Below are 20,065 nucleotides of genomic sequence, written 5' to 3' on the forward strand. Positions count from 1 at the left end.
GCTTGATGTTTAAGACACATAAACCAAGATTCCTAATTTTTCAGTAGTCTTATTAATTTCCCACCTTTGAAGATGGCCTACATTTACATTTATAAAATTTCAATTTTGTAGAAAATACACTTATAAAGATATTGAGGTTGAGAAATGCTTCTAAATTCTGGCAAATATATATGTGCTTCCTTTTTCTTTTCAATCTCATAACCAAACTAAACATAGCTTATAAAATGTTTATTACTAAATGGGTATTTTATTGTTGTTTATATATTAAAAATTATAATTTTATGGGTTAGTATTTCACTGATCGCCGTCCTACGAAAATATAACAAGATTTTGATAACTCCCACTTGATAAGGTTTAGCAGCATTTTTAAATCGTTCATGAAGAAAGCAAACATACAATGTCTCCTAGAATAATAACTAAACTCGTTTTCTTCCAAACATCTTTTTTAGATCAATTTGCTTCTTTTCATCCTTTCTTGTATTCTTTCTTGCTTGATGCTCCATCTTTTGCAAGAGAGTAGACCAAAATATTTGTACACCACCTTTCAAAAATGTTCACTTTCTCCGCATTGAAAGTAGGGAGGAACCTTTACTAAATTTATTAGAGAACTACATGTTAACTCCTTGACTAACCTTTCTCAATGTTTTACTTTGTCATAAAATGTTATATATTAACTTTTGAAATTTAGCTTTCAGTCAAGCTTCGAGGCAAATGAGTGCATGGAAAGAAAAAAGATTTTAATTTAGTTCTAATTTAGATCTTGGGTTTATATTTATAACTCTTAAACCCCACAAGATAATACCTTAAGTTGGTGAATCTAGTTATTTTGACAGCACATACTTTTATCAATGAAATTTATTTTTTTAACATTTTATACAATTTTCTATTATTATAATTTTCTTGAACGTTTCAAATTTAAAAGATGAAGGTCTCAATGTGCAGAAAAAGCTTTGAGAATAAAAGAAGATATATATTAACAATTTTTTTGAATCTAGGAACCTGAAAGGAGAAATTTTCCATTTTGCAAAAGAACTTAAATGTTTGAAAACTTGCAATATATAAGATATAGAAATTGATCCAGCCACATTGGATATTGATCAGATGGGTGCTTCATCACTCGTCTAGATAATACAAATGGTATTTTTACCATTAACTAGTTAAACATGCACATGTCAATGCACACATAATCAATAAATATTGCTTACAAAAATCTTAGAGAACGAACTATATTAAAATAGTTAGAATCCAATTCTTCCGGAAAAAAACCCCTAAGATTTTAATCATTCCTTCGACAATTTGATTCAACCAACCTATGAAACTGGTTTTAGCTAAAGTTTTTGTTGGTATTTGTGATAATTATGATTAAATTTAGTAACCCAAGATAAAAAAAAAAGAAGAAGTAATAAATGGACTTATGCAATTTTTTTTTGGTACAACGGTTGCTCACAATAATCTATTGTGAGTGTAACCAACAGAATCAAGAAAAACAAAATGGCTTAAGGTTGTAGGGGCAGTGTGAGACCATGTCCACATGACCTCTTCTGACCCAATTTGCCATCTTGTTCGCCTCTCAGTACACATGGATAGCCCAAAAGAAGTAACAATCTCTCACCAGCCTCTAGATATCTCTGAGCAAAAGGTGACCATCGCTCTGTTGCTCTACATCTCGGATCCACTCAATCCCTATGGCTGAGTCACCTTTTAGAATTCTTAAAAGTCGAATCTAAGAATCATGTGTATGCATCTAGATATATAAGTAGGATCGAACCCATAACCTCTTGGTTTGTTACCTTCTACTCAACTACTACAGCACCTTTAGCTAGTTTTTTTTTTTTTCCTTGAGAGATCATGTTGACCAATGCTTCATTTGTTTGGTTATATTTTTGTTTCTAAAGAAGATGGAGGTGAAGAAATAAAATGGAAGAATATTAGAAAGGTGAAACCAAGATGCCACTAAAAATAAAGTTTTGTAGTTTTTTTTTTTTTTTAATTTCGTTGTTCATAAATTCTGGAATCTTCCAGGAACCTAGCTAAGTCCAGGTGTCCGAATCGGATCTGGGTTGGGTCAGAATCCATCAACGTTTTCGACAGGCTAAGATATCGTTTTTATCCCTGTGGATGGCCGAAACAGAGATAAATTCTGTAACGGTTCGTTTCGGTGGAGATCGTAAGCGAGTGAAAGTCCAACAAAACAACCGATCGATATCGCTTGAGAATTTAGATCTCGATTTTCGTATCACCACCGAAATGTCAAGATATCTCCAGTAGAAAAACAAAAACAAGATATCGGCCGATTCATGAAAGCGGCACGAAATCCTCTTTTCTGCCTCGGCTTCCTCTCTCTCCCTCTCGCTCTCGCTCTCCATCTCCCGGCCCCGGCCGTTCCTCCGCGGCGACCACCTCTTCACCATCCGCAGCCACCTGCTTCTCCTCCAGCCACAATATCTTCACCGTCATTAGCCACCTCCGGCGGCCACCCGTTGATTGGGTTGTCAACTTGTTCCGGCGGAACGCTCCGGTACGAACTAAATAACCTATCTCTATTTCGGGGACCCAAGGTCGGGTCTTTTACTACGGGGGAATCGGGAAAGCAACGAGCTTTGGCCATGGAGGAGGAGAAGGGCGGTAGTGGCAGCAGGGGAAGAAGAGAGCTGGAAAACCTACTCCTTCGAAAGGTTGGGGATGTCTCCTCTGCGATCGATGCTGCGAGGCACGTCGACGAAGTGATTTGCGCCCTCCATTCGCTTGCTGTCCTCCTTTTCCCCGTCGATTCCTCTCGCGTATCCGGTTCGATTGCAAACCATTCCCTTCCTTTTCTATGTGTTCTTTGCCTTCTTATTCTTCTCTTTTTGTTGTTGAAATTCTTAACTATAGTAACAATCATTTGTTTATTTCTTCTTTCTTGCGGTTCAATCTAGTCTCAATTCATTCTTTTAATTACAAAAAAATGAAATAGTTTATAATTTTGGTACGGCAAAGTAAAGCGGCTGTCATATAAAATTTCAGGAAACAACTTTTTTTTCCACATAAAGAAAATGAATGAGTATGTTTTTGCTTCTCTCATTTATCTTGTTGTTTATATTTGCAGGTGTCATGGATCCACGTTACAGAAGCCAGGTATTATTTAAACTTATTAATGTTTTTTTTAAAGACTTTCATAGAAAGAAACTACAAGCTGCGTACTGGATTTATGGATGCAACTACTAGAAGCTTGGTCTGGGAAAAGCGGGGAAAAAGAAGAAAGACATGGGATTTACTTTGAGGGGAATGGCCGCCAAGAATTTTTTCCAGCAATTTCTTGCATATTCCCGATATACAAGAATCTCCCTTGCGAGAAAACCCCACAGCCTAGTGCAATTTTTTATTGAATTTGCATAAAATCCGCCAAATGTTGCACCTAACAAGCCCTCCTCTAAATAAATAATCCTTTAAATTCATAAAAAATGCAAAGTGTTAGGTTCTTCTTCTCAGACCATTCATTGTATGTATTTAGAGTGTTGGTCTCTAGGGCAGAGAAGATTGTGAAAACAAGGGTGTTCACTTTAAAGGGAGTTACCTCCTGGAGTCTTCCTTCAATATCTTGCTTAACACCCACATTCAAGGTTCTCCATCTTAGATATCCCATACCCCAAAACAAATCTTTTTCAAATTCAAAAATAACAAATTATATGTACAACATTCCAAATGTTCTAAAGGTACTCCATGTAGTTGCATGTAAGCATGCTGTCAGTTGGCTTCCTTGCATATGGCTAAATGGACCCAATAAGCACCCGACCATACAACAGTCATATAGGCATGGTCTGTTGTATTGCCCGGTACGAGGTGTACCGAATTATTTCAGAAGAAAATCGGTATGAAACTCAACTTTGAGTCGGCACAAACTTATACCGACATGTACCGAGGCGTACCGAGGTATGTACCGGCCTAACCGAAGCGTTCCGAGAGAAAATTTGAGAAAAATAGTTAGAAAGCTATTTCGATACATGATATGTGCCGTACCATACCAAATTGGTAAGGTACCAATACGATACCTGGTACTAAGATTGCGGACCTTGCATGTAGGTGTCGAGACATATATAGTCCATATATGTAGCTTAAATAAAGATATCTGGCTTCCTCTGGCTTTGCCTTCTCTTCTTCTTTGCTTATTTTCTTATTCTTCTCTCAATCAGCCAGCCTCTTCCTTCTTCCCCTCTTCCTGCACCTCGCCTCCTCCTCTTCTGCATTCTATCATTCGCACTCTACCTGCTACCTCATCCTGCCACTTGTTTTCTTCTTCCACCTAGGTGCTTGCATATTGCCTTAGGCACTGTGTGGTGCCCCAGTCACCTACATATGGCCGCTTTTTAGAACCTTCCTTGCAAGTTTGTAGAAATTCACTAAATGTAATGCCAAGGAAACTATATTTTTTAAATCATGAAAATAATATAAGATCTCAATTTCAAGAAATGCACCAAACTTTGCATGTAAGGTTTAAGACACTTGACAAGAAAATTTTGTCTATATCCTAACTTAATTTAGCATTCCTCATCCCTTTTTGTTGCTTAGTCACTCGATATGAGAGACAAACGTCCATAATATGAGAGACAAACGTCCATGCATAGAAGTATTCTCATAAAATCTTGAAAATTGAAATATCTAGGTAACATATCTCCCCTATGATCTACATGCTTCGAAGATTGAGGTTCACAAAATAGCTTCTCCAATGGTGAATCCTATAAGCATATAGGCGTCCTAAACAAACATTTTGATTTTTGACTACTACTCATGTTAATTGACTATCCAATGGTTCATTATGGCTTTGGTAGGGGTATTGTAATACTAATTTCTACCATTGAAGGAAGGGCTATTATTGTCATTACAAGATTCTTACACTTTTCTTTTCCTAATTGCTGAACATAGAAAACTAGCTGTGTTTCAGACTTTGTTGGTAGTTCTTGTCAGTATGCAGCATTTTTAGGAATGTATAACCTTAGTGCATTCTTTGAGGTCATTTGAAAACTGTCCTTTCATTGTTATTTGTAGCCTACAAATGCATTGGATTGGATTAGGTCCAGTGCAACCAAGGCTTAAAGTAATTGAAGTTTGGGCTTAGAGTTGGAAACAGGTCCAGATCATCTGTAAATTGGGCCAAGTCCACTAGAGAAAAGGATCACCATGTAAATTGGAGCAAGGCGGTTCCAAGGTTATGTGGTTAGGTTAGGATTGGATAACATCCATACTCTAGTCATTTACCTAAGGGAAGAAAAGGGATGGAGGAGGATGAGGAGGTAGACTAAGAAAAGGAAAGGGTATAGGAGGAAGAAGAGGAGTTTATGGAAGAGAGGAGGAAGTAAGAGGGAAAGGGATGACTATCGAAGAGAAAGAAGAGCAAAGGAGGTGGAGGAGGGAGGAGTGGTGTCAAAGAGAATAGAGTGAAAATATGCGAACAGGATGGGAGGAGGAAGAAGGGCAAAGGGAAGAGGAGGGGAAGGAGGAAAGTGGGTAAAGGTGGGGAAAAAAAAGAGATTAGGTGGGTGGAGGTGGATCTGTATTTTCATTTACAACTTTTCAAAATCAAGCTGGTTTGGATTGAGTTCATTTATGCTAGAGGCACATAGAAATTGTATCATTGCAAGCCTAGTTGAGCTCGAAAAATATGACTACGCCCTAATGAAGATGGATGTTTTGCGAACCAGCCACAGTCATCCTTTTAGACCTCTTGTTATTTTTAAAAGCTAATTTTTTGGTGGTTGTTTTGTTAGATATTGAGGTCTCTTGCCTCCCCCTTACCCACCTACGAAAAAAGAGAGAGAAAGACTTTGACTTAAACTCTCTATCTCTTAGAAATTATCATGACAATGTAGGAGGGCCATTTTTTGATCGATTAGTTCTATACGTTTCTTTTTGATGGACCTATGGTTTTATTACTGAGAATTCATAACACTTAAAATCTACAGATCATGGTCAGTGAAAGCGTTTGTAGGTCAAGAGGTGATTCTTTCCATTAGCTTAACAAATGAGAGTAAGCTTGCTAACATTTGGCTGAGAGAAAATTTAGACTATTCTAGGCACTCTAGCAATGTGAAAGTTTTTCAACTCAAACATTAACAAAGCTTGTCACTTGGTATAAATAATGTGTAATTAAGGTTCTTTATGAGGAAATTGGTTACAAGGAAGTTGACTTCCTCCATAATGAGGTTTTATTAATTTATGACTTTTTATTAGGTCCTTGATGTTAAGCGTCCAACTAAAGCTGAAAGCAATGACTGGAGACATGCTTTCTATCATGGATCTGCATTTCCAACAATGTCTAGAATATTAATTTATGGTAAGTTACACATTTATTTGCAACCTTCTTCATTTAGTTAGATGTTATGGGTGTAAATGAGGTTTTTTATTCTAAAAATTTAGTCATATCTGTTCTATGTGCTTCAAACTGAATATAGCAACATGAGTCTATCTGAGATGTTATTGGTTTTGTTATATAAATTTTTTGAAGTTCCATTTTCAAATGCCATAAATGTCTCTCTATGGATTTGTTTGTTTGGATATCATTCTTTATATTTGTTTATAACCTTGTATTAGTTCAGGATGTTTGCATTCTTCATGGTTTTAATATATAATCATAATATCATTATGCTACACTAAATATTTTATCAATGTAAAATTTAAGTAATAACTATAACATAATGACGTCTTGATTCTTTTGGATTGACAAAGTTCAACCGATCGTGATATATGTTACTGCTTAATAATTCATTTTGTTTGATATCATTCTTTATATTTGTTTATAACCTTGTATTAGTTCGAAGATGTTTGCACTCTTCATGTTTTTAGTATATAATCATAGTATCACTATTCTGTACTAAATATTTTATCAATGTAAAATTTAAGTAATAACTATAGCATAATCAGTCTTGATTCTTTACAATTGACAAAGTACAACCAAGTGTGGTATATGTTACTGCTTAATAGTACATATGGGCACCAAAAGTTATATAACACTTTATGGAGATACTATAAAAATGATAATAAGATAGATCTGTGAACTGTTTTAGATTCCTTTTTGAATTGAATTACTTTTTGACTTGCATACACAACTTAAGAATCCTTAAATAAGCATCCTGGATGGATGTTACTCATAAAAAGACATAAAAAACTGTCTAATACTGACAGAAACAAAGTCACACTACTCTAAAAAGCTCCGGCTATGAGATGCTAGTTTAGGTTGAAAACATGGGAATAACATGAAACATGTACTCAATATCAATGTCAATTACCCAAAAGAAAACATAGTGATAACATGTATAGTGATGATGCTGCATCTTGCTGCTGTACGACCTATGCCACTTTTCACATTGTCTTAAGAAGTTCATCCATTTCTTTGTTTTTGATATTGTAAATGACAACATATCGATTAATATGAGCTACAGCTTATAGGATGTGCAACTTTTGGATGTGTTATTGGCATGTTTTAAATGTCGTGATCTCTGATTGTGGCGCACTTGGAGATATGTTGGGTATCAATTAATGGATAGGATGAACCATAGATGGAATAAGAGTCTGAATGCCGAGAAATGAAAATTATATTTCTATGTTGACGATGATGAAGCAGCTGTGCTTCATGTCATCGGTCATGTCCAACCATTGGTTGCTCCCATGACGACAGGCTGGTTTTTATTGCCAGCAATAGCTGGTCGGGCTTTACCTTTTGAATGGGTATATGGTCAATTCATGAGAAGAATTGGTCAATATTGCTGGTACTTTACTGAAATGGAGAGTCAAGTAGTGAGCTTGCTTGGCTCAATGCAATGCAGGCTATGCAAATAATACTGCTTTTTTCTTCAGTGAAGCACCAAATGAACTTAAAGAAAAGGAAAAATAGGGAGGTTTAAAATAAGGGTTTTTTGTGTACATGTCCTTCTAAATATTGAAATTTGCATGAATACCCTTCCAAAATTGATATTTGCATGTAAATCCTTATAAAATACTTGTTTTGCATATATACCCTCCATTTTTCTTTTTTCTTGCATATATGCCGATCCCATCTAACGCCGTTAAGAAATTAGTGGTTTAAAATTAAAAATGACTGAAATATCCTTAATAGGTAGATATACAGAAAGATATATTTGATAAGGGTATATATGTAAATAATACTTTGTGAGGGTATTCATGCAATTTCACATATTTATGAATTTACATGCAAAAAATCTAATTTTATTTTTTCTATTTCAACCTGCTTTAGTCTTCAGTGAGATATGTTAACCCGTTACCCACTTTAGAAATAAAAAGATACTTTCATAATTTTAATTAAATTTTATTTTAAATAAATATAATTTTGGCTAATTACGTTAGCTGAATTGTTATGTCAAAAGTATTCATACAAAAATAATATTTTGTGAGGGCAGACAAGTAAATATCAATTTGGAGGGTATTCGTGCAAATTTTAATATTTAGAAGGGTATTTATGCAAAAATCTAAGATTTTTTTTGCATGTATACCCTCCTAAATATATGAAATTGCATGAATACCCTCCAAAATTACTATTTTCATGTATACCCTTATAAACTTTTCTTTTTACATGTTTACCCATTAATGGTATTTTCGTCATTTTAATTTTAAACCGCTAACTTCTTAACGGCGTTAGATGGCATGGGTATGCGTACAAAACAAGTATTTGATGAGAGTATACATGCAAATATCAATTTTAGAAGGGTATTCACGCAAATTCCAATATTAGGAGGGTATGTACGCAAAAAACCCTTAAAATAAAAAGTGAAATTGGTTTTTAAGTTTCTTTTGAAAGATGTATGCATGCTTTTTCATATTCCCTTTGTAAAGGAAAATGCATTTATTCCATATGAAGACTGATTTTTTTTAGAACACCTAACGAGATTTACTGAAAGCAATTTCTTGATTCACTCGGTAGAGAATCCATACATGCTGGACCTATGCATGTTAGTTTCTTAGTAATTTGCAAGCACCTCAAATGTATGTTATTCAACCATTTTTTTAATATATTTTGGTTTTTTCCCTGCATCTAAAACTTTTAATATCTTAGATCTCAAGTAGTATAATTAGTTAATTTGTAATTTTTACCTGTTGTGCACCAAAAATTACCAGCACAATAATTGATATCAATATTAAAACCCTTGCACCACCTCTAGCAATCTTAAAGTTAAAATGACCTGAGGTCTTTTCTCATATCTTCATTTTCTTGTTAAGGTTCTGTATCTGTGATGCTTGTTATGAATGCCATTGCAGGAGTTGCGTTCTTCTGTTCCATAAGGGAAACAATGATTGCTTTCTATACTATGTTTGCCCAGAGTCTAGTGGTCGATGTCCAACTTCTCTGCAGATATCCTAAAACCACACTGCAACTATGAAGCACCAGCCCATCTATGACTGTATCATCTTCATTGTTGTTGTTTCTGTCATCATCATCAAGATTATAACCAGATACAGACAATTTAAATGTGACAAATGCTGTTCTTCCTGGAGGCAAGTCATTAGCAAGTGCAACGAAGTCGTATGGCTAGGGTTGATGACTTGCGTTATGAACGTGATTATCTTGATTATGCTTTCTTCATTCAATTCTTCTTATGTTACATCATGACATTTCGACTACGCCTATGATTTCATCAATGTTAATTATGGTGCTTGAACCACTGCCCATTTAAATTATCTCTCCTGTCAAATTTATGTAAAGGATTTCAAGACCTTTAAGGATTTAACAGTTTATTGGGCCTCATTTTTGTGCTCCTTGGACTTGGAGAATATGCTTGTTGCAGGAAGTCCACATATTTAACTCTGCTATTGATGCTTAATCAATATTTCATTCATAGTTCAAATAAGCTTCATCAACTAACTGTCTCTCTAGCTCCATACCTCTTCTCCTAAAGATCCTTTGTTGTTTATCATCATGTTTGCATGACGATGTGTTGTTCAGACTTTGTGCACCAACTATGGGTTTAATTGTTTGTTAATGCATTTTACCTCAGTATTAACTGACTTGTGTTAAAACGTTAACTTGCTTGAGGAATTGATGGTGTCGTTTTGCTGTTTGATTAATTTTGCCTGATGAAGTCAGTGTTTAGATAAGTTTAATTGGTTAGCTTAGTGATAGTGATGGTTTCTTTCTGCTGAAGTTTTTGAAAATTATTGAAAACTTGTGAAATTCTTTTTACTTTTTTTAGCTTTTTTACTTTGCTTAATTTATTTTTACTCGATTAGGTCAATATCTTGGGGGAAAACTCATGATTCTTGACTTAATCCTTATTGGTAAGATAGTCATTTGATTCAAACAACTTGATTTAAATCCAGCATCAGTCTATGCGGTGGCATCCACTATTCGAGATTTGTTATTACCTGAGTAATTGAAGTTAGTTATTCTTTTGAACTATACAAAGTGCATGCACGCTGTGGAGCTTAGGCTTGATTTTAATCTTTCTGGAAGTATTCCTGTGATACCTGTATAGAAATTTTAGCAATTATATGCTGGGGCAGTTAGGTGCTATAAGTTATTGAGCAAATAACTGTACTGTTGACAACATAATTTTTTTAACCATTCAATGACCCAGCATCACATTGAAATGTGCAGATGTTGCATTAAATTGGCTTGCGTTGTTTCCTATATCAGCAAGGAAACAAGTTTATGATTCATTTTTTGTTGAAGGACCTCCAACTGAAATAGTTCAAGCCCTGGTTCCTGCTCTAAAGCAAAGTGGAACCAATAGAGATGCTGATCTTAATACTATCTGCTCAAATATCGAAAGGTATTCTGCTTTGTATTGAGCTTTTATTTGGTGAACCTTATCATTTAGAGATACTCTCTGTACTACTAGTTGTGTTCACTGTATCATGGAAGCGCGGTTGCTTTTCATCTTTTGACGACAACTTTTTAGCATGCCTATTCGATTTGCAAACCTGTCAAGCTTGACTGCATGCAGCATGGTTTAAGTTTGGAAAAGTAATCATGATGGCTGGTCATAATTGATTTCATGGAACATGAGGGCACATGATAATGAGATGTATGGAACAAATTTATCTTTCTTTTTCTTAATATGTTATTTATTGGTTGTCGAGAAAAAAATGTTTTATTTTATTCTTTTTTTGCTGGTTTGTGATTCTTTTTTATTTTTTATTTCTTTTATTTTCTTTCTTCACCTGTTTTATTATTCTTTTACTGGACCTCTTTTTGACCTGTTGACCCAGCCTCCAAAGTCTTTTGAGTGGGCTCTCTCTCTTTATGTGAGCGGGAGAACTAGATAAGAAGTTGGGTAATGGCTATTGTTAAGTTTAGTGGGAAAAACCCACATTTCTTTGGGTGCATTCCCATTAGAAAATCCAAATTCAATAATTGCTATATTTTTAGGGAGTTTATAATTTCATAGTGATTTTGATTTTAGAGTTAAGTTGTTGATGTTAATAATTTTCCTAGATAAAAAGGATTTACCATATGAAAAATATATCAGAATTGCTTGACTTTTTTGAGTTATTCTGCGCCAAGAATTAAATTCAGCTTGTTAATGATGTTATCCGTGAGATCTGATAAAGAAACTGAGTTCATTTACTTCCTTTTTTTTTTTTCACAAACTCCATATTGCTTCTACCAATTGGAGAATGGAGTAATTGAGAGAAGCATTATCATCTAATGGAGGTTGCCAAACTCATTCTTCAAATAACTAGAGTTAAACACATAGCAATGTACAGGGGATTATGGATGGTTATGATCCAAGCAGAGCCTCACAACCATGTTATGACATACTGGAAAAATAGAAATGCCGGGACCAGGTGGAATCATGCTCCCTTAGAAACAATGAGAGGCATGAAGTCTTGAATCTTTGAAAGGGTTCTTAGGTGATAAATAAAATGGAGTTGCATTCGGGGTTGCTGTCACATCCTTGCGCGTGTCATTACAAATCGAGATGTTACTGTGAAGCGATTGTTCTTCCTTGTTATCTAGTGACTTTGTTATACTTTATATACTATATAGTATAGTTAAGGGGGGGTTACATTGCATGATGTTGGTACCGTTAAATTCAGTTCTTTTGGTTTTTAGCTGCATTTGTTTTGTTTGTGAAGTGGACCAAGGGAAAAAAATTGGATTCTCATTTTATAAGGGGTCTATTCGTAGGTAATTGGATTCTTATTTTATCATTGTGTACTTCTTGGGGCCTTCACATACTAGAATGGTTCGTGTTGTAGTCCTTAATATTGTGAAAGGTTCATGACTACTGATGTAACCTTTCTTCTAGTTTGTTCCCTTCCAAGGATTAAAGTTCCATATCCGGTGCTTGTGCCGGTCACAGGTTGGCATGGTATTTATGGTGCTTTGTTGAGTTGCACAGGTCACATGCCCAACCGCATGGCAAACAAAATGGGTTGGTGCTAGCATGCTCTTATCCATATCCGTGTATAGAAAACACATGGTGCATACCCCTATACTATACCCTTGTCTTGCCAGCATGGTATGTGCTGGACAACATGGAATGGCATGCAAGATATTACATGTGCTCTTTTTTTTTTTAATCTGGGTGAATAGAATGCAAATCTTTATCGGGAGCAAATTAGTCTTGCTTTCGTTCCTAATTGATGGCCTGTTCTCGACAAGTCAGTCATCTTATTCGTACCTTTAATTATTGCATCATCTGAAGGACGAATTAGTGTGCATTATGCAAGAATATGTGAAGCGAGCTCTTCCTTGGTATTTACTACAGTCAACTCCAGAATTTGGCAATCTTGAAATCAGGAATGTGGAGAGTTTTTGACTTGTGGAAAATATATTAATAGATCTTCCTTTAAGTGAAAAGGTGAGTAGAATATACATACATTATATGTATGCATATAATGTTTGTATATTTATATCAGTATATGTATATATATGCATGTATATATTCGTTACATATATATTAAATATATGAAAGAAGAGGAGACAAGATGAAAGAAAGAGGATAAAAGGAAATAAAGGGTGATGGTAAATTGGTAATATGGTCAAACAAGTTGGTCATATGCCCCTTGCCTATATTGCAACATAGGTTTTCCATGTTTAGTTGATGGTCATCCAAAACACCATGTTCAAGTGTCTTAAAATGTGATCCATGAGGCTGCATATGTTAGGGCGGTCTCTTGACCTTATTGTATTACTTATATGCAATTAGTGTATGTGGTCATACTATATATGAACAGAAAATTCAGACCACTTGGTGCTATGCAGTCGTAAATGTGGCTCAATTAGCATTGTTTAGCTGCATATGTGGCCCACAGCTTTCTGGGGCCAAATATTGTGGGGCACTAATGTAGGCCTGCAAATGGATCATGTAAAAATTGATGGTGAGGTTGGATGTTAGTTTCAATTATGTTACAAGTTTACAACTATTGCTATTAGTATTAAGTACTAAATAAGCATAGATTATTAGTTGTTATTAGTATCAAGGATTCAAGTCCTGGCGGGACGTCCCGTGGGACACCAGGATGGGGTACCATCCCATGTGTCGGGATGATAGACAAGATCATCCTGCTATCGTCCTAGCATCCTGATTGGCACGTCTTGGGACATCCCCTATCCTCAGTGTCAGGACGGGGCAGAATCGCGGGACGTCCTATTCCATGAAAAAATTGGAACAACCCCATCCTACGAGATTTAAGACCTTAATTAATATTCATATTATTAGTTCAAAAAATATTACCATCACCCTCCTTTGACAGGATGAGCCCTAAACCAGGTTTGTGCACCATAAATTGGTGCTAACTTAACCTGACTCAAACCCGATCCCGGTTGTAACTTGAGCTCCCTTCAACACCTCCTCTCCTGATTCTGTCCTTCCTCTCCATTGCCTCTTGCATCCTATCGTCACGATGGTACCACACTACCACCTCTAGACCCTTGGCCCCCTCTGAGCCTCGACAAGAAGATTCCCCGCATCGGGAGCCCTCCAAGCATTCTCTCCTTGACTCCACCACCTAGTTTACCTGTCCAATCTCCCAAATCCTCTATAGCCTTGTCCGTAGCTTCCACCTCCAATACCATTATTCCAACCTCCCGCTATCGACAACTAGATTGAAACCAAAAGAAAAAAAAGAAAGTTGAGGATTTGAGAGTATGAGAGGCTGGTGAAACCAAAATTAAAAAAAAAAACCCAGAAAAAGTACCATGATGGTACTGGTATGTACCATTGTCTCGAGAGTTGGTACACGATGGTATGGTACTGAGAAAACTGGCTCCACCCACAGTATCGGTATTTGAATCCTTGTGTGTCTGTATGTACGTGCATATGTAGCACATGTTTATGTATGCAAAGCTGAGTGTACTTCTTTTTAGGTGGCTTCATATGCATTTTTCTTTTGTTAAGGTTGTGCTCTTGCTCATATTGTTTTGCTTCATATAGGGTTCTGTTTTTCAGTAAGAATCCAAGGCTTGTAAATCGTGCCTTAGAAATATGCAGTTTCTCATATCATACCTAGCCTTCTTCCTTCTTGTCGCGATTCTTTACATGCCTACTAGAACATTGGACGATTACTTCCTGCTTTTGCAACCCTGAATGCTTAATGAATAAGACAGTTCACCTGGCCAACTGCTCTTGAAGGTTTCATTGGCAGGCATCTCTTCTTGTCCAATGTGCATTAGTGAGGTAGTTGATGTGAATTTATTGGTAGCCAGTAAACATTCTCAAACTTTGATTCCATATAGATTGGACAAGCCTTGCTTCTTGTCTAATAACTTGTAATCCATGAACACTTTACCACATTTTTTTGCATCTACATTTTGCTGTATGAGATTTCATGAACTCTTTAGTCTTTACCCATTGCAACAGGTTATTGGTACTATGCTTGCTTGAGAATCAAGGAGTGCGTCGTGTAGTTGGAGAGTTCGGACTCCCATATTCAAGTGATGAATATGGTGATGAACTGCTTAAGCCAGACGTGTCAATGTTCATATCTAGGGTGGCACAACTACTTGCATCAGTTCCTGACAAAGCAAGATTGGAGGCTTTACCTGCACTTTCGTCACAGTATCCTCCATGGTTCCTGTTTGAAAAATACATTTCATATATATATATATAATATACATATAAAATAGTTTCAGATGGGACCTAGATGCTATTTGACTGCTACAGTTTGTTCTGACCTCATCAATAATGTACAACATTTTTATAACTCAAAAATACTGGGTAACTTATATTGATTTTAAAACTATATACACATTTTGGTTTGTGTTTCTGTTGTTTTGTTTGGTTACTATTTGACCTTTGAGGGAAATCTCTTATCATTAAACCAAGCTTTTCATATAAAATATGCTACAATTTGCTTAATATAATATTTGAAAATGAAAGCTTTATACTAAATGTAGAACTAAATTCTAGCAAACTGATGCACTGGAAGAGTTTGAAGATCATCTGTGGTTGGAAAATATTAAACTGCAAGCATTAACCTCTCAACTAGAGTTCTTCGCATACATGCATGTCAGTATGTATATAAGAATTTATGGATTCCAAAAGAGAAAAAGATGATCTAAGGTTCGTGTCCCCTGTCTTTGACTTCCCTGGAATGAATAAAGATCCCTCTGTAACTTAGATTATTGGTGAATTTGTGGGATTTAGTTAATTTCCTAAAATTAATTATAAAATTGATCATGTAATCACATGCAGTTTAACATAACTGACTTGATTACTGATTGGTCGGATGTGGTTTGAGAATCCTTCTTTTTGTTAATTTGTCATTTGCTACTTGATTTGCTAATACAACCTTTAAATGGTAGGATATCTTGTAAATAATCTGTCTTTACCTCTTAATTTTCTGTGAATAATACCCTTTTCATGTAAATTTAATGAACACTCATGATTGCAATTTGCACTTTACAAAATATTATGATAATGGATTTAAAACTTTCTAGATTATCTTCGGTTTAGTTGAGTTTCTCTCCTTGCCTTTATCGAAATCTGTCTTTTCTGTTGTAAAAGAGAGGTGTGTTTCACTCTACTCATCTTTTAAATTATTTTGTGGTTAGTCATTTTTTATTTTGTGTTTAACCTTGACTAGATTACTAAGCTTGTTCTTCCAACAAATTACCAAACAACTTCTGGTTGGAGCAGAAGAAAGAGCTATGGAACTATTTAATAAGAAAGATGCCTCAAATAGAAATGTTCTGGATGGATCATTCTTATTTGTCGGGGAAATATTTTCACGGATTTGTAGACGTGGTTCTACAGGTAATTGGAATTTTGTACTGCTCCTAATAAAAAAGAAATGCACATGCCTTCTTCTTGTACTTATATATCATTTATTGAATTGGCAGAATGAAATTATTGAGCTATTAGAGTGTCCACCAGGTTCGCACAACTGAGCAGGCATAGATGACAGCTAGTGCGGTGGCAAACTATATTTTATGCTCTACATAGAATATAAACTATCGATATTGACATGAAATGCTCTGTGAGCTTCACTTCACTTATATGCCAACAAAACTAGAAAGCCAAACGCCAAAAGAGTTAATTTTCTTTCAGGATTTAGTTGTTGGATATCTCTTGTCTAGTTGAGAGGCCAAACCATAGCTTTTGAGGAAGTAATCCTTATGAGTAAATACCTCTGTGTTGTGTCTTTCTTGTCATGCAGTCATTTCCTTGTCATAGAAAGAACTTCCTTATCTGTTTCTAGAATTGTTCCCTTACAATGCTGACATGCTTTTTTGTATGGTTCTTTAAATCTTATTAGGCAAAAGATAGTTATTAGCATGTGCATTTAAGGTTTGAGCTTCCCTAACGCATTTGCTGCTTTTGTTTCCTTTGGCAATGATGGATGTCATCATCCATCATGCATGAAGCCAATTGATGTTATCATCCATCTCTACATGGAGGATGTGGTCTAGTATTTACAATTCGATGAGATGCTTAAGCCTGCCTATCTAATATCAGTTGGTACTTGGCTTAGATTTTTTTACCATATGGGGACTTCTTTGGTTTCCCATTGCTGTTTCATGGCGTTACTGATTCCCTTAAATGAATGATTTCTTTCAGTTACCAACTTTTTAGGGAAGTTTAATGTTCACTTATAGTTTTGGACTGTATGAGAGAATTATCAATTTGATATTGTTGTACTTCCTCTACACCCTTTTTTTACTTTAATTTAGAAGAAATTGTGAAAGCAAATGTGCTCTCTCTGGGCTCTGGGCGCTAAGCAAATATACACTAGAACCTGGGCCAACTCTAGTGAAAAGAAAGCCAAATTAGGCATGCATGCATATACAGATATAATATAGAGTCGATGTGTATACAAATAATACAATTATTGTATACAAATATAATACTCAATTGATGTACAGACTAGTAAAAACTATGAAGACTTGTAGAAGCAATGAATAGATAAATACGAAGCAGTAGCATTTCAACACTGGTATGATTTAAAATGGATGTGGAACAGTGGAGGTGCTGAGTTTGTAGGATGTAGTGAGCTGCACAAAGCCATGGATGAAGAACTACAAACAACTAGGAGTATGCTTTTGGTGTTAATAAATAGAGTCCATGAAGAATTGAAGATATAAGGTAACAAAGATAGGTACATAAGTGAGTTGAGATTATAATGACAGGAGATGAATGGAGGAATAATTTTAAATAGAGGAGCAAAGTTTAAAATACCATGGATTAATACTGACTGACCAAGAGCGGGTTACAACACATGCTATATCGAGGATTGTGCTGACTAAGGGCATGCTGGGTATCCATAGGTCTGTCCTAGACATCACTTGTATGACATCTTTTGTCCTCCAAAATCTGGTTTTCAGTTTTTAACTATGTTTTCTTGTCTCAATGCTATGTTTTGCAAGAACAAGCTGGGAGTATCAAGTTAACTACTCTGGCCATGGTTTCTGTGCTTGTTGAAGTTAGAAACATGCATATTTATTGCATAATTCATATAATTTAGAATCTAAAATACATGTAAAACGCATTGATCATACGATTAGCATTTAAAAAGTAATTAGGTTACTAAAATCATAGATCCAATATAGGAGTGTACCATCAGTTACATTTTGATGTACACTGAAGAAGTCCATAAGTAGCATCGATTATTTGACTAAACAATATAAAAGATAATTTAATAATGCCATTCAACAACAACATCATGTTCTTCATACAATCCCCCACGTCAATAGCATAATGTTCTCCATGCTATCCCCCATCTAGGTGCCAGTGTGAGCGCATGGTCAGCTTGTAGCATCCTCGTCGATTACCAAGTCCCAAAATTTGTTTTCTTCCTATTTCTAAATATTATGTTTTTATAAATTATTTTTTAAAATGATAGCTCAAAAAATTATTTTGGTAGAATTGTGGACAAGTGAATTTCATGCAGCATATTCAAAAATCAACCAAACAAACAACACATGGTTGGGCCGATTTTGGATTTACATGATTTTTGGGTTCTATGCGAAACCTCCAAAATCCTTGAATTTGAGCCCAAGCATCAAACAGTTTTTACACAAAAAAAAATAATTGAAGAAATCTGAGCTTAAATAGAGATCTCCAAACTTCTGAAAAGCCACCGGTCTCCTCTTTGTTTTCTGCCATGAAAGAATGAAAATGAGGGGACAAAGGAGGAGAAGACAAGCTCCCAAGTGGTATTTTGCAGGATAGCTAGGTCCTATGCATGAATAGCTTAGTTTTGGGGCAACCCAAGGGGGTAACTGCCCCAACTGCTTGATCCATGATTGTTTTGGGCCCGTTCAACCAGTTCCGGCCTTGAACCAGAGTACCTATTTTGAGTGGTTGGTTTGGCATGGAGCAATATGTTTTTCCCGTCCATAGATAGGTTCAACATGCAATAACATGTGGTTATTATTAGAACAACCGAGGTATAATCCATGGTATGCTGTACCGGCCCGAACTGGGTGGTACGGGGCGTACTGCACCGTACTGGTTCAGTACCGGTACCCGGCATGGATGGCGTACCGATACTTGGTATACTAGAAAACTCCGTACTGTACCGACCGACACTGTGCTAGTGTGGCATCGGTACCGGTATAGGGTCCGGTACCGAGACGGCAAACCTTAATATAACCACGATAAAATACTCCGAGCTTTTTTAAAAATAGTTGCCAATAACATGAGCTCGATAATGATGTCAGTTGCTAACTAGAAACTGGCTAATGAAGTCAACTAGTAGAAACCTAGAATCCTAGACTGTCCATCATATAGCAATAAGCCTAACAGATAATGCCTAGGATCAGTAGCAATATCATGGTACATAGGGCCATATCATGAGAGGCAGATGCTAGCAGCAGTAGTTTGTCTCCTTGTTGTGAGGATCTCAAGCTAGTAGGGTTATATATGTAGAAAATCTCATACACAATGCAAGTTTCAGAGCCAAGTAAACTAATAAACAATCACTAGTTGAGTGGACTGAAGAAAAATTAAAATAATTTATAAGTTAGAAAGAACCATCAGGTTAGAATGAGCAGGAGCTTAATAGTCAAACCAGAAGATGATAATAATGAAATCCAAAGTAAAGAGGTAACAAGAGTCAAGGATGGACAGTGGAAGCATGAATATACTAATAGTCAACCATGACCAAAACTACTGTAAGTAACGAGCAGGAGGCTTTCGGCATGAATGGTGAGTCAGATGCACTTATTGATCCTCTGTTGATTTAAAGAAGTTAAAAGATAGATTAGATCTCGAAAAACACAAAAAACAGAAATAAGTGAAATAAGGACTCAAGGACATGAATCTTGTGAAAGGTGGGTGGGTTTTGACAAATCCTAGTGATAGATGGCCTCCAAAAAAAAAAAAACTGACATATTATTGATCCTCTGATAAACTGATCTAGATAGAAAGGATCTAAATGGAAGAATGGTAAGATTTAAAGGACTTGTGGAATGAGAAATTGAGGAGTGCAACTAGGGTCGCAAGCAGTCCCAATAGGCTATACATTACATAAAAAGAACGGCCTTCACAAATCATTAAGCTATGCAGAAGGCTTATTAAGTGGTGGGGTGCACGACATCAAAATAGTGTGGCCAAGGCTGAAATCCTAGAAAAAAGGAAGAGCCCAGTGAGAGAGGAAAAAGGAGGGGTGAAATTATAATTTCTATTTG

The 20,065-nt window shown here is 35.9% G+C and overlaps 1 protein-coding gene across 1 annotated transcript in view; it reads left to right on the forward strand.

Annotated features, from left to right (window-relative positions):
• The first annotated feature begins 2,300 nt into the window (after positions 1 to 2,300).
• EMB2423 (telomere length regulation TEL2 family protein) overlaps positions 2,301 to 20,065 on the forward strand; it is a 28,535-nt gene continuing 10,770 nt past the window's right edge. Inside the window, exons 1-6 of the mRNA XM_039130898.3 lie at positions 2,301 to 2,787; positions 3,089 to 3,117; positions 6,208 to 6,310; positions 10,583 to 10,757; positions 14,796 to 14,993; positions 16,030 to 16,190. Coding sequence (XP_038986826.2) covers positions 2,607 to 2,787; positions 3,089 to 3,117; positions 6,208 to 6,310; positions 10,583 to 10,757; positions 14,796 to 14,993; positions 16,030 to 16,190 — 847 coding nt within the window. The 5' untranslated portion in view covers positions 2,301 to 2,606. The remainder of the gene's footprint in view (positions 2,788 to 3,088; positions 3,118 to 6,207; positions 6,311 to 10,582; positions 10,758 to 14,795; positions 14,994 to 16,029; positions 16,191 to 20,065) is intronic.

Source organism: Phoenix dactylifera, chromosome 13 (genome assembly GCF_051530095.1).
Source record: "Phoenix dactylifera cultivar Ajwa chromosome 13, Ajwa_hap1_PhDact_Kaust_v1.1, whole genome shotgun sequence".
Taxonomy (NCBI): domain Eukaryota; kingdom Viridiplantae; phylum Streptophyta; class Magnoliopsida; order Arecales; family Arecaceae; genus Phoenix; species Phoenix dactylifera.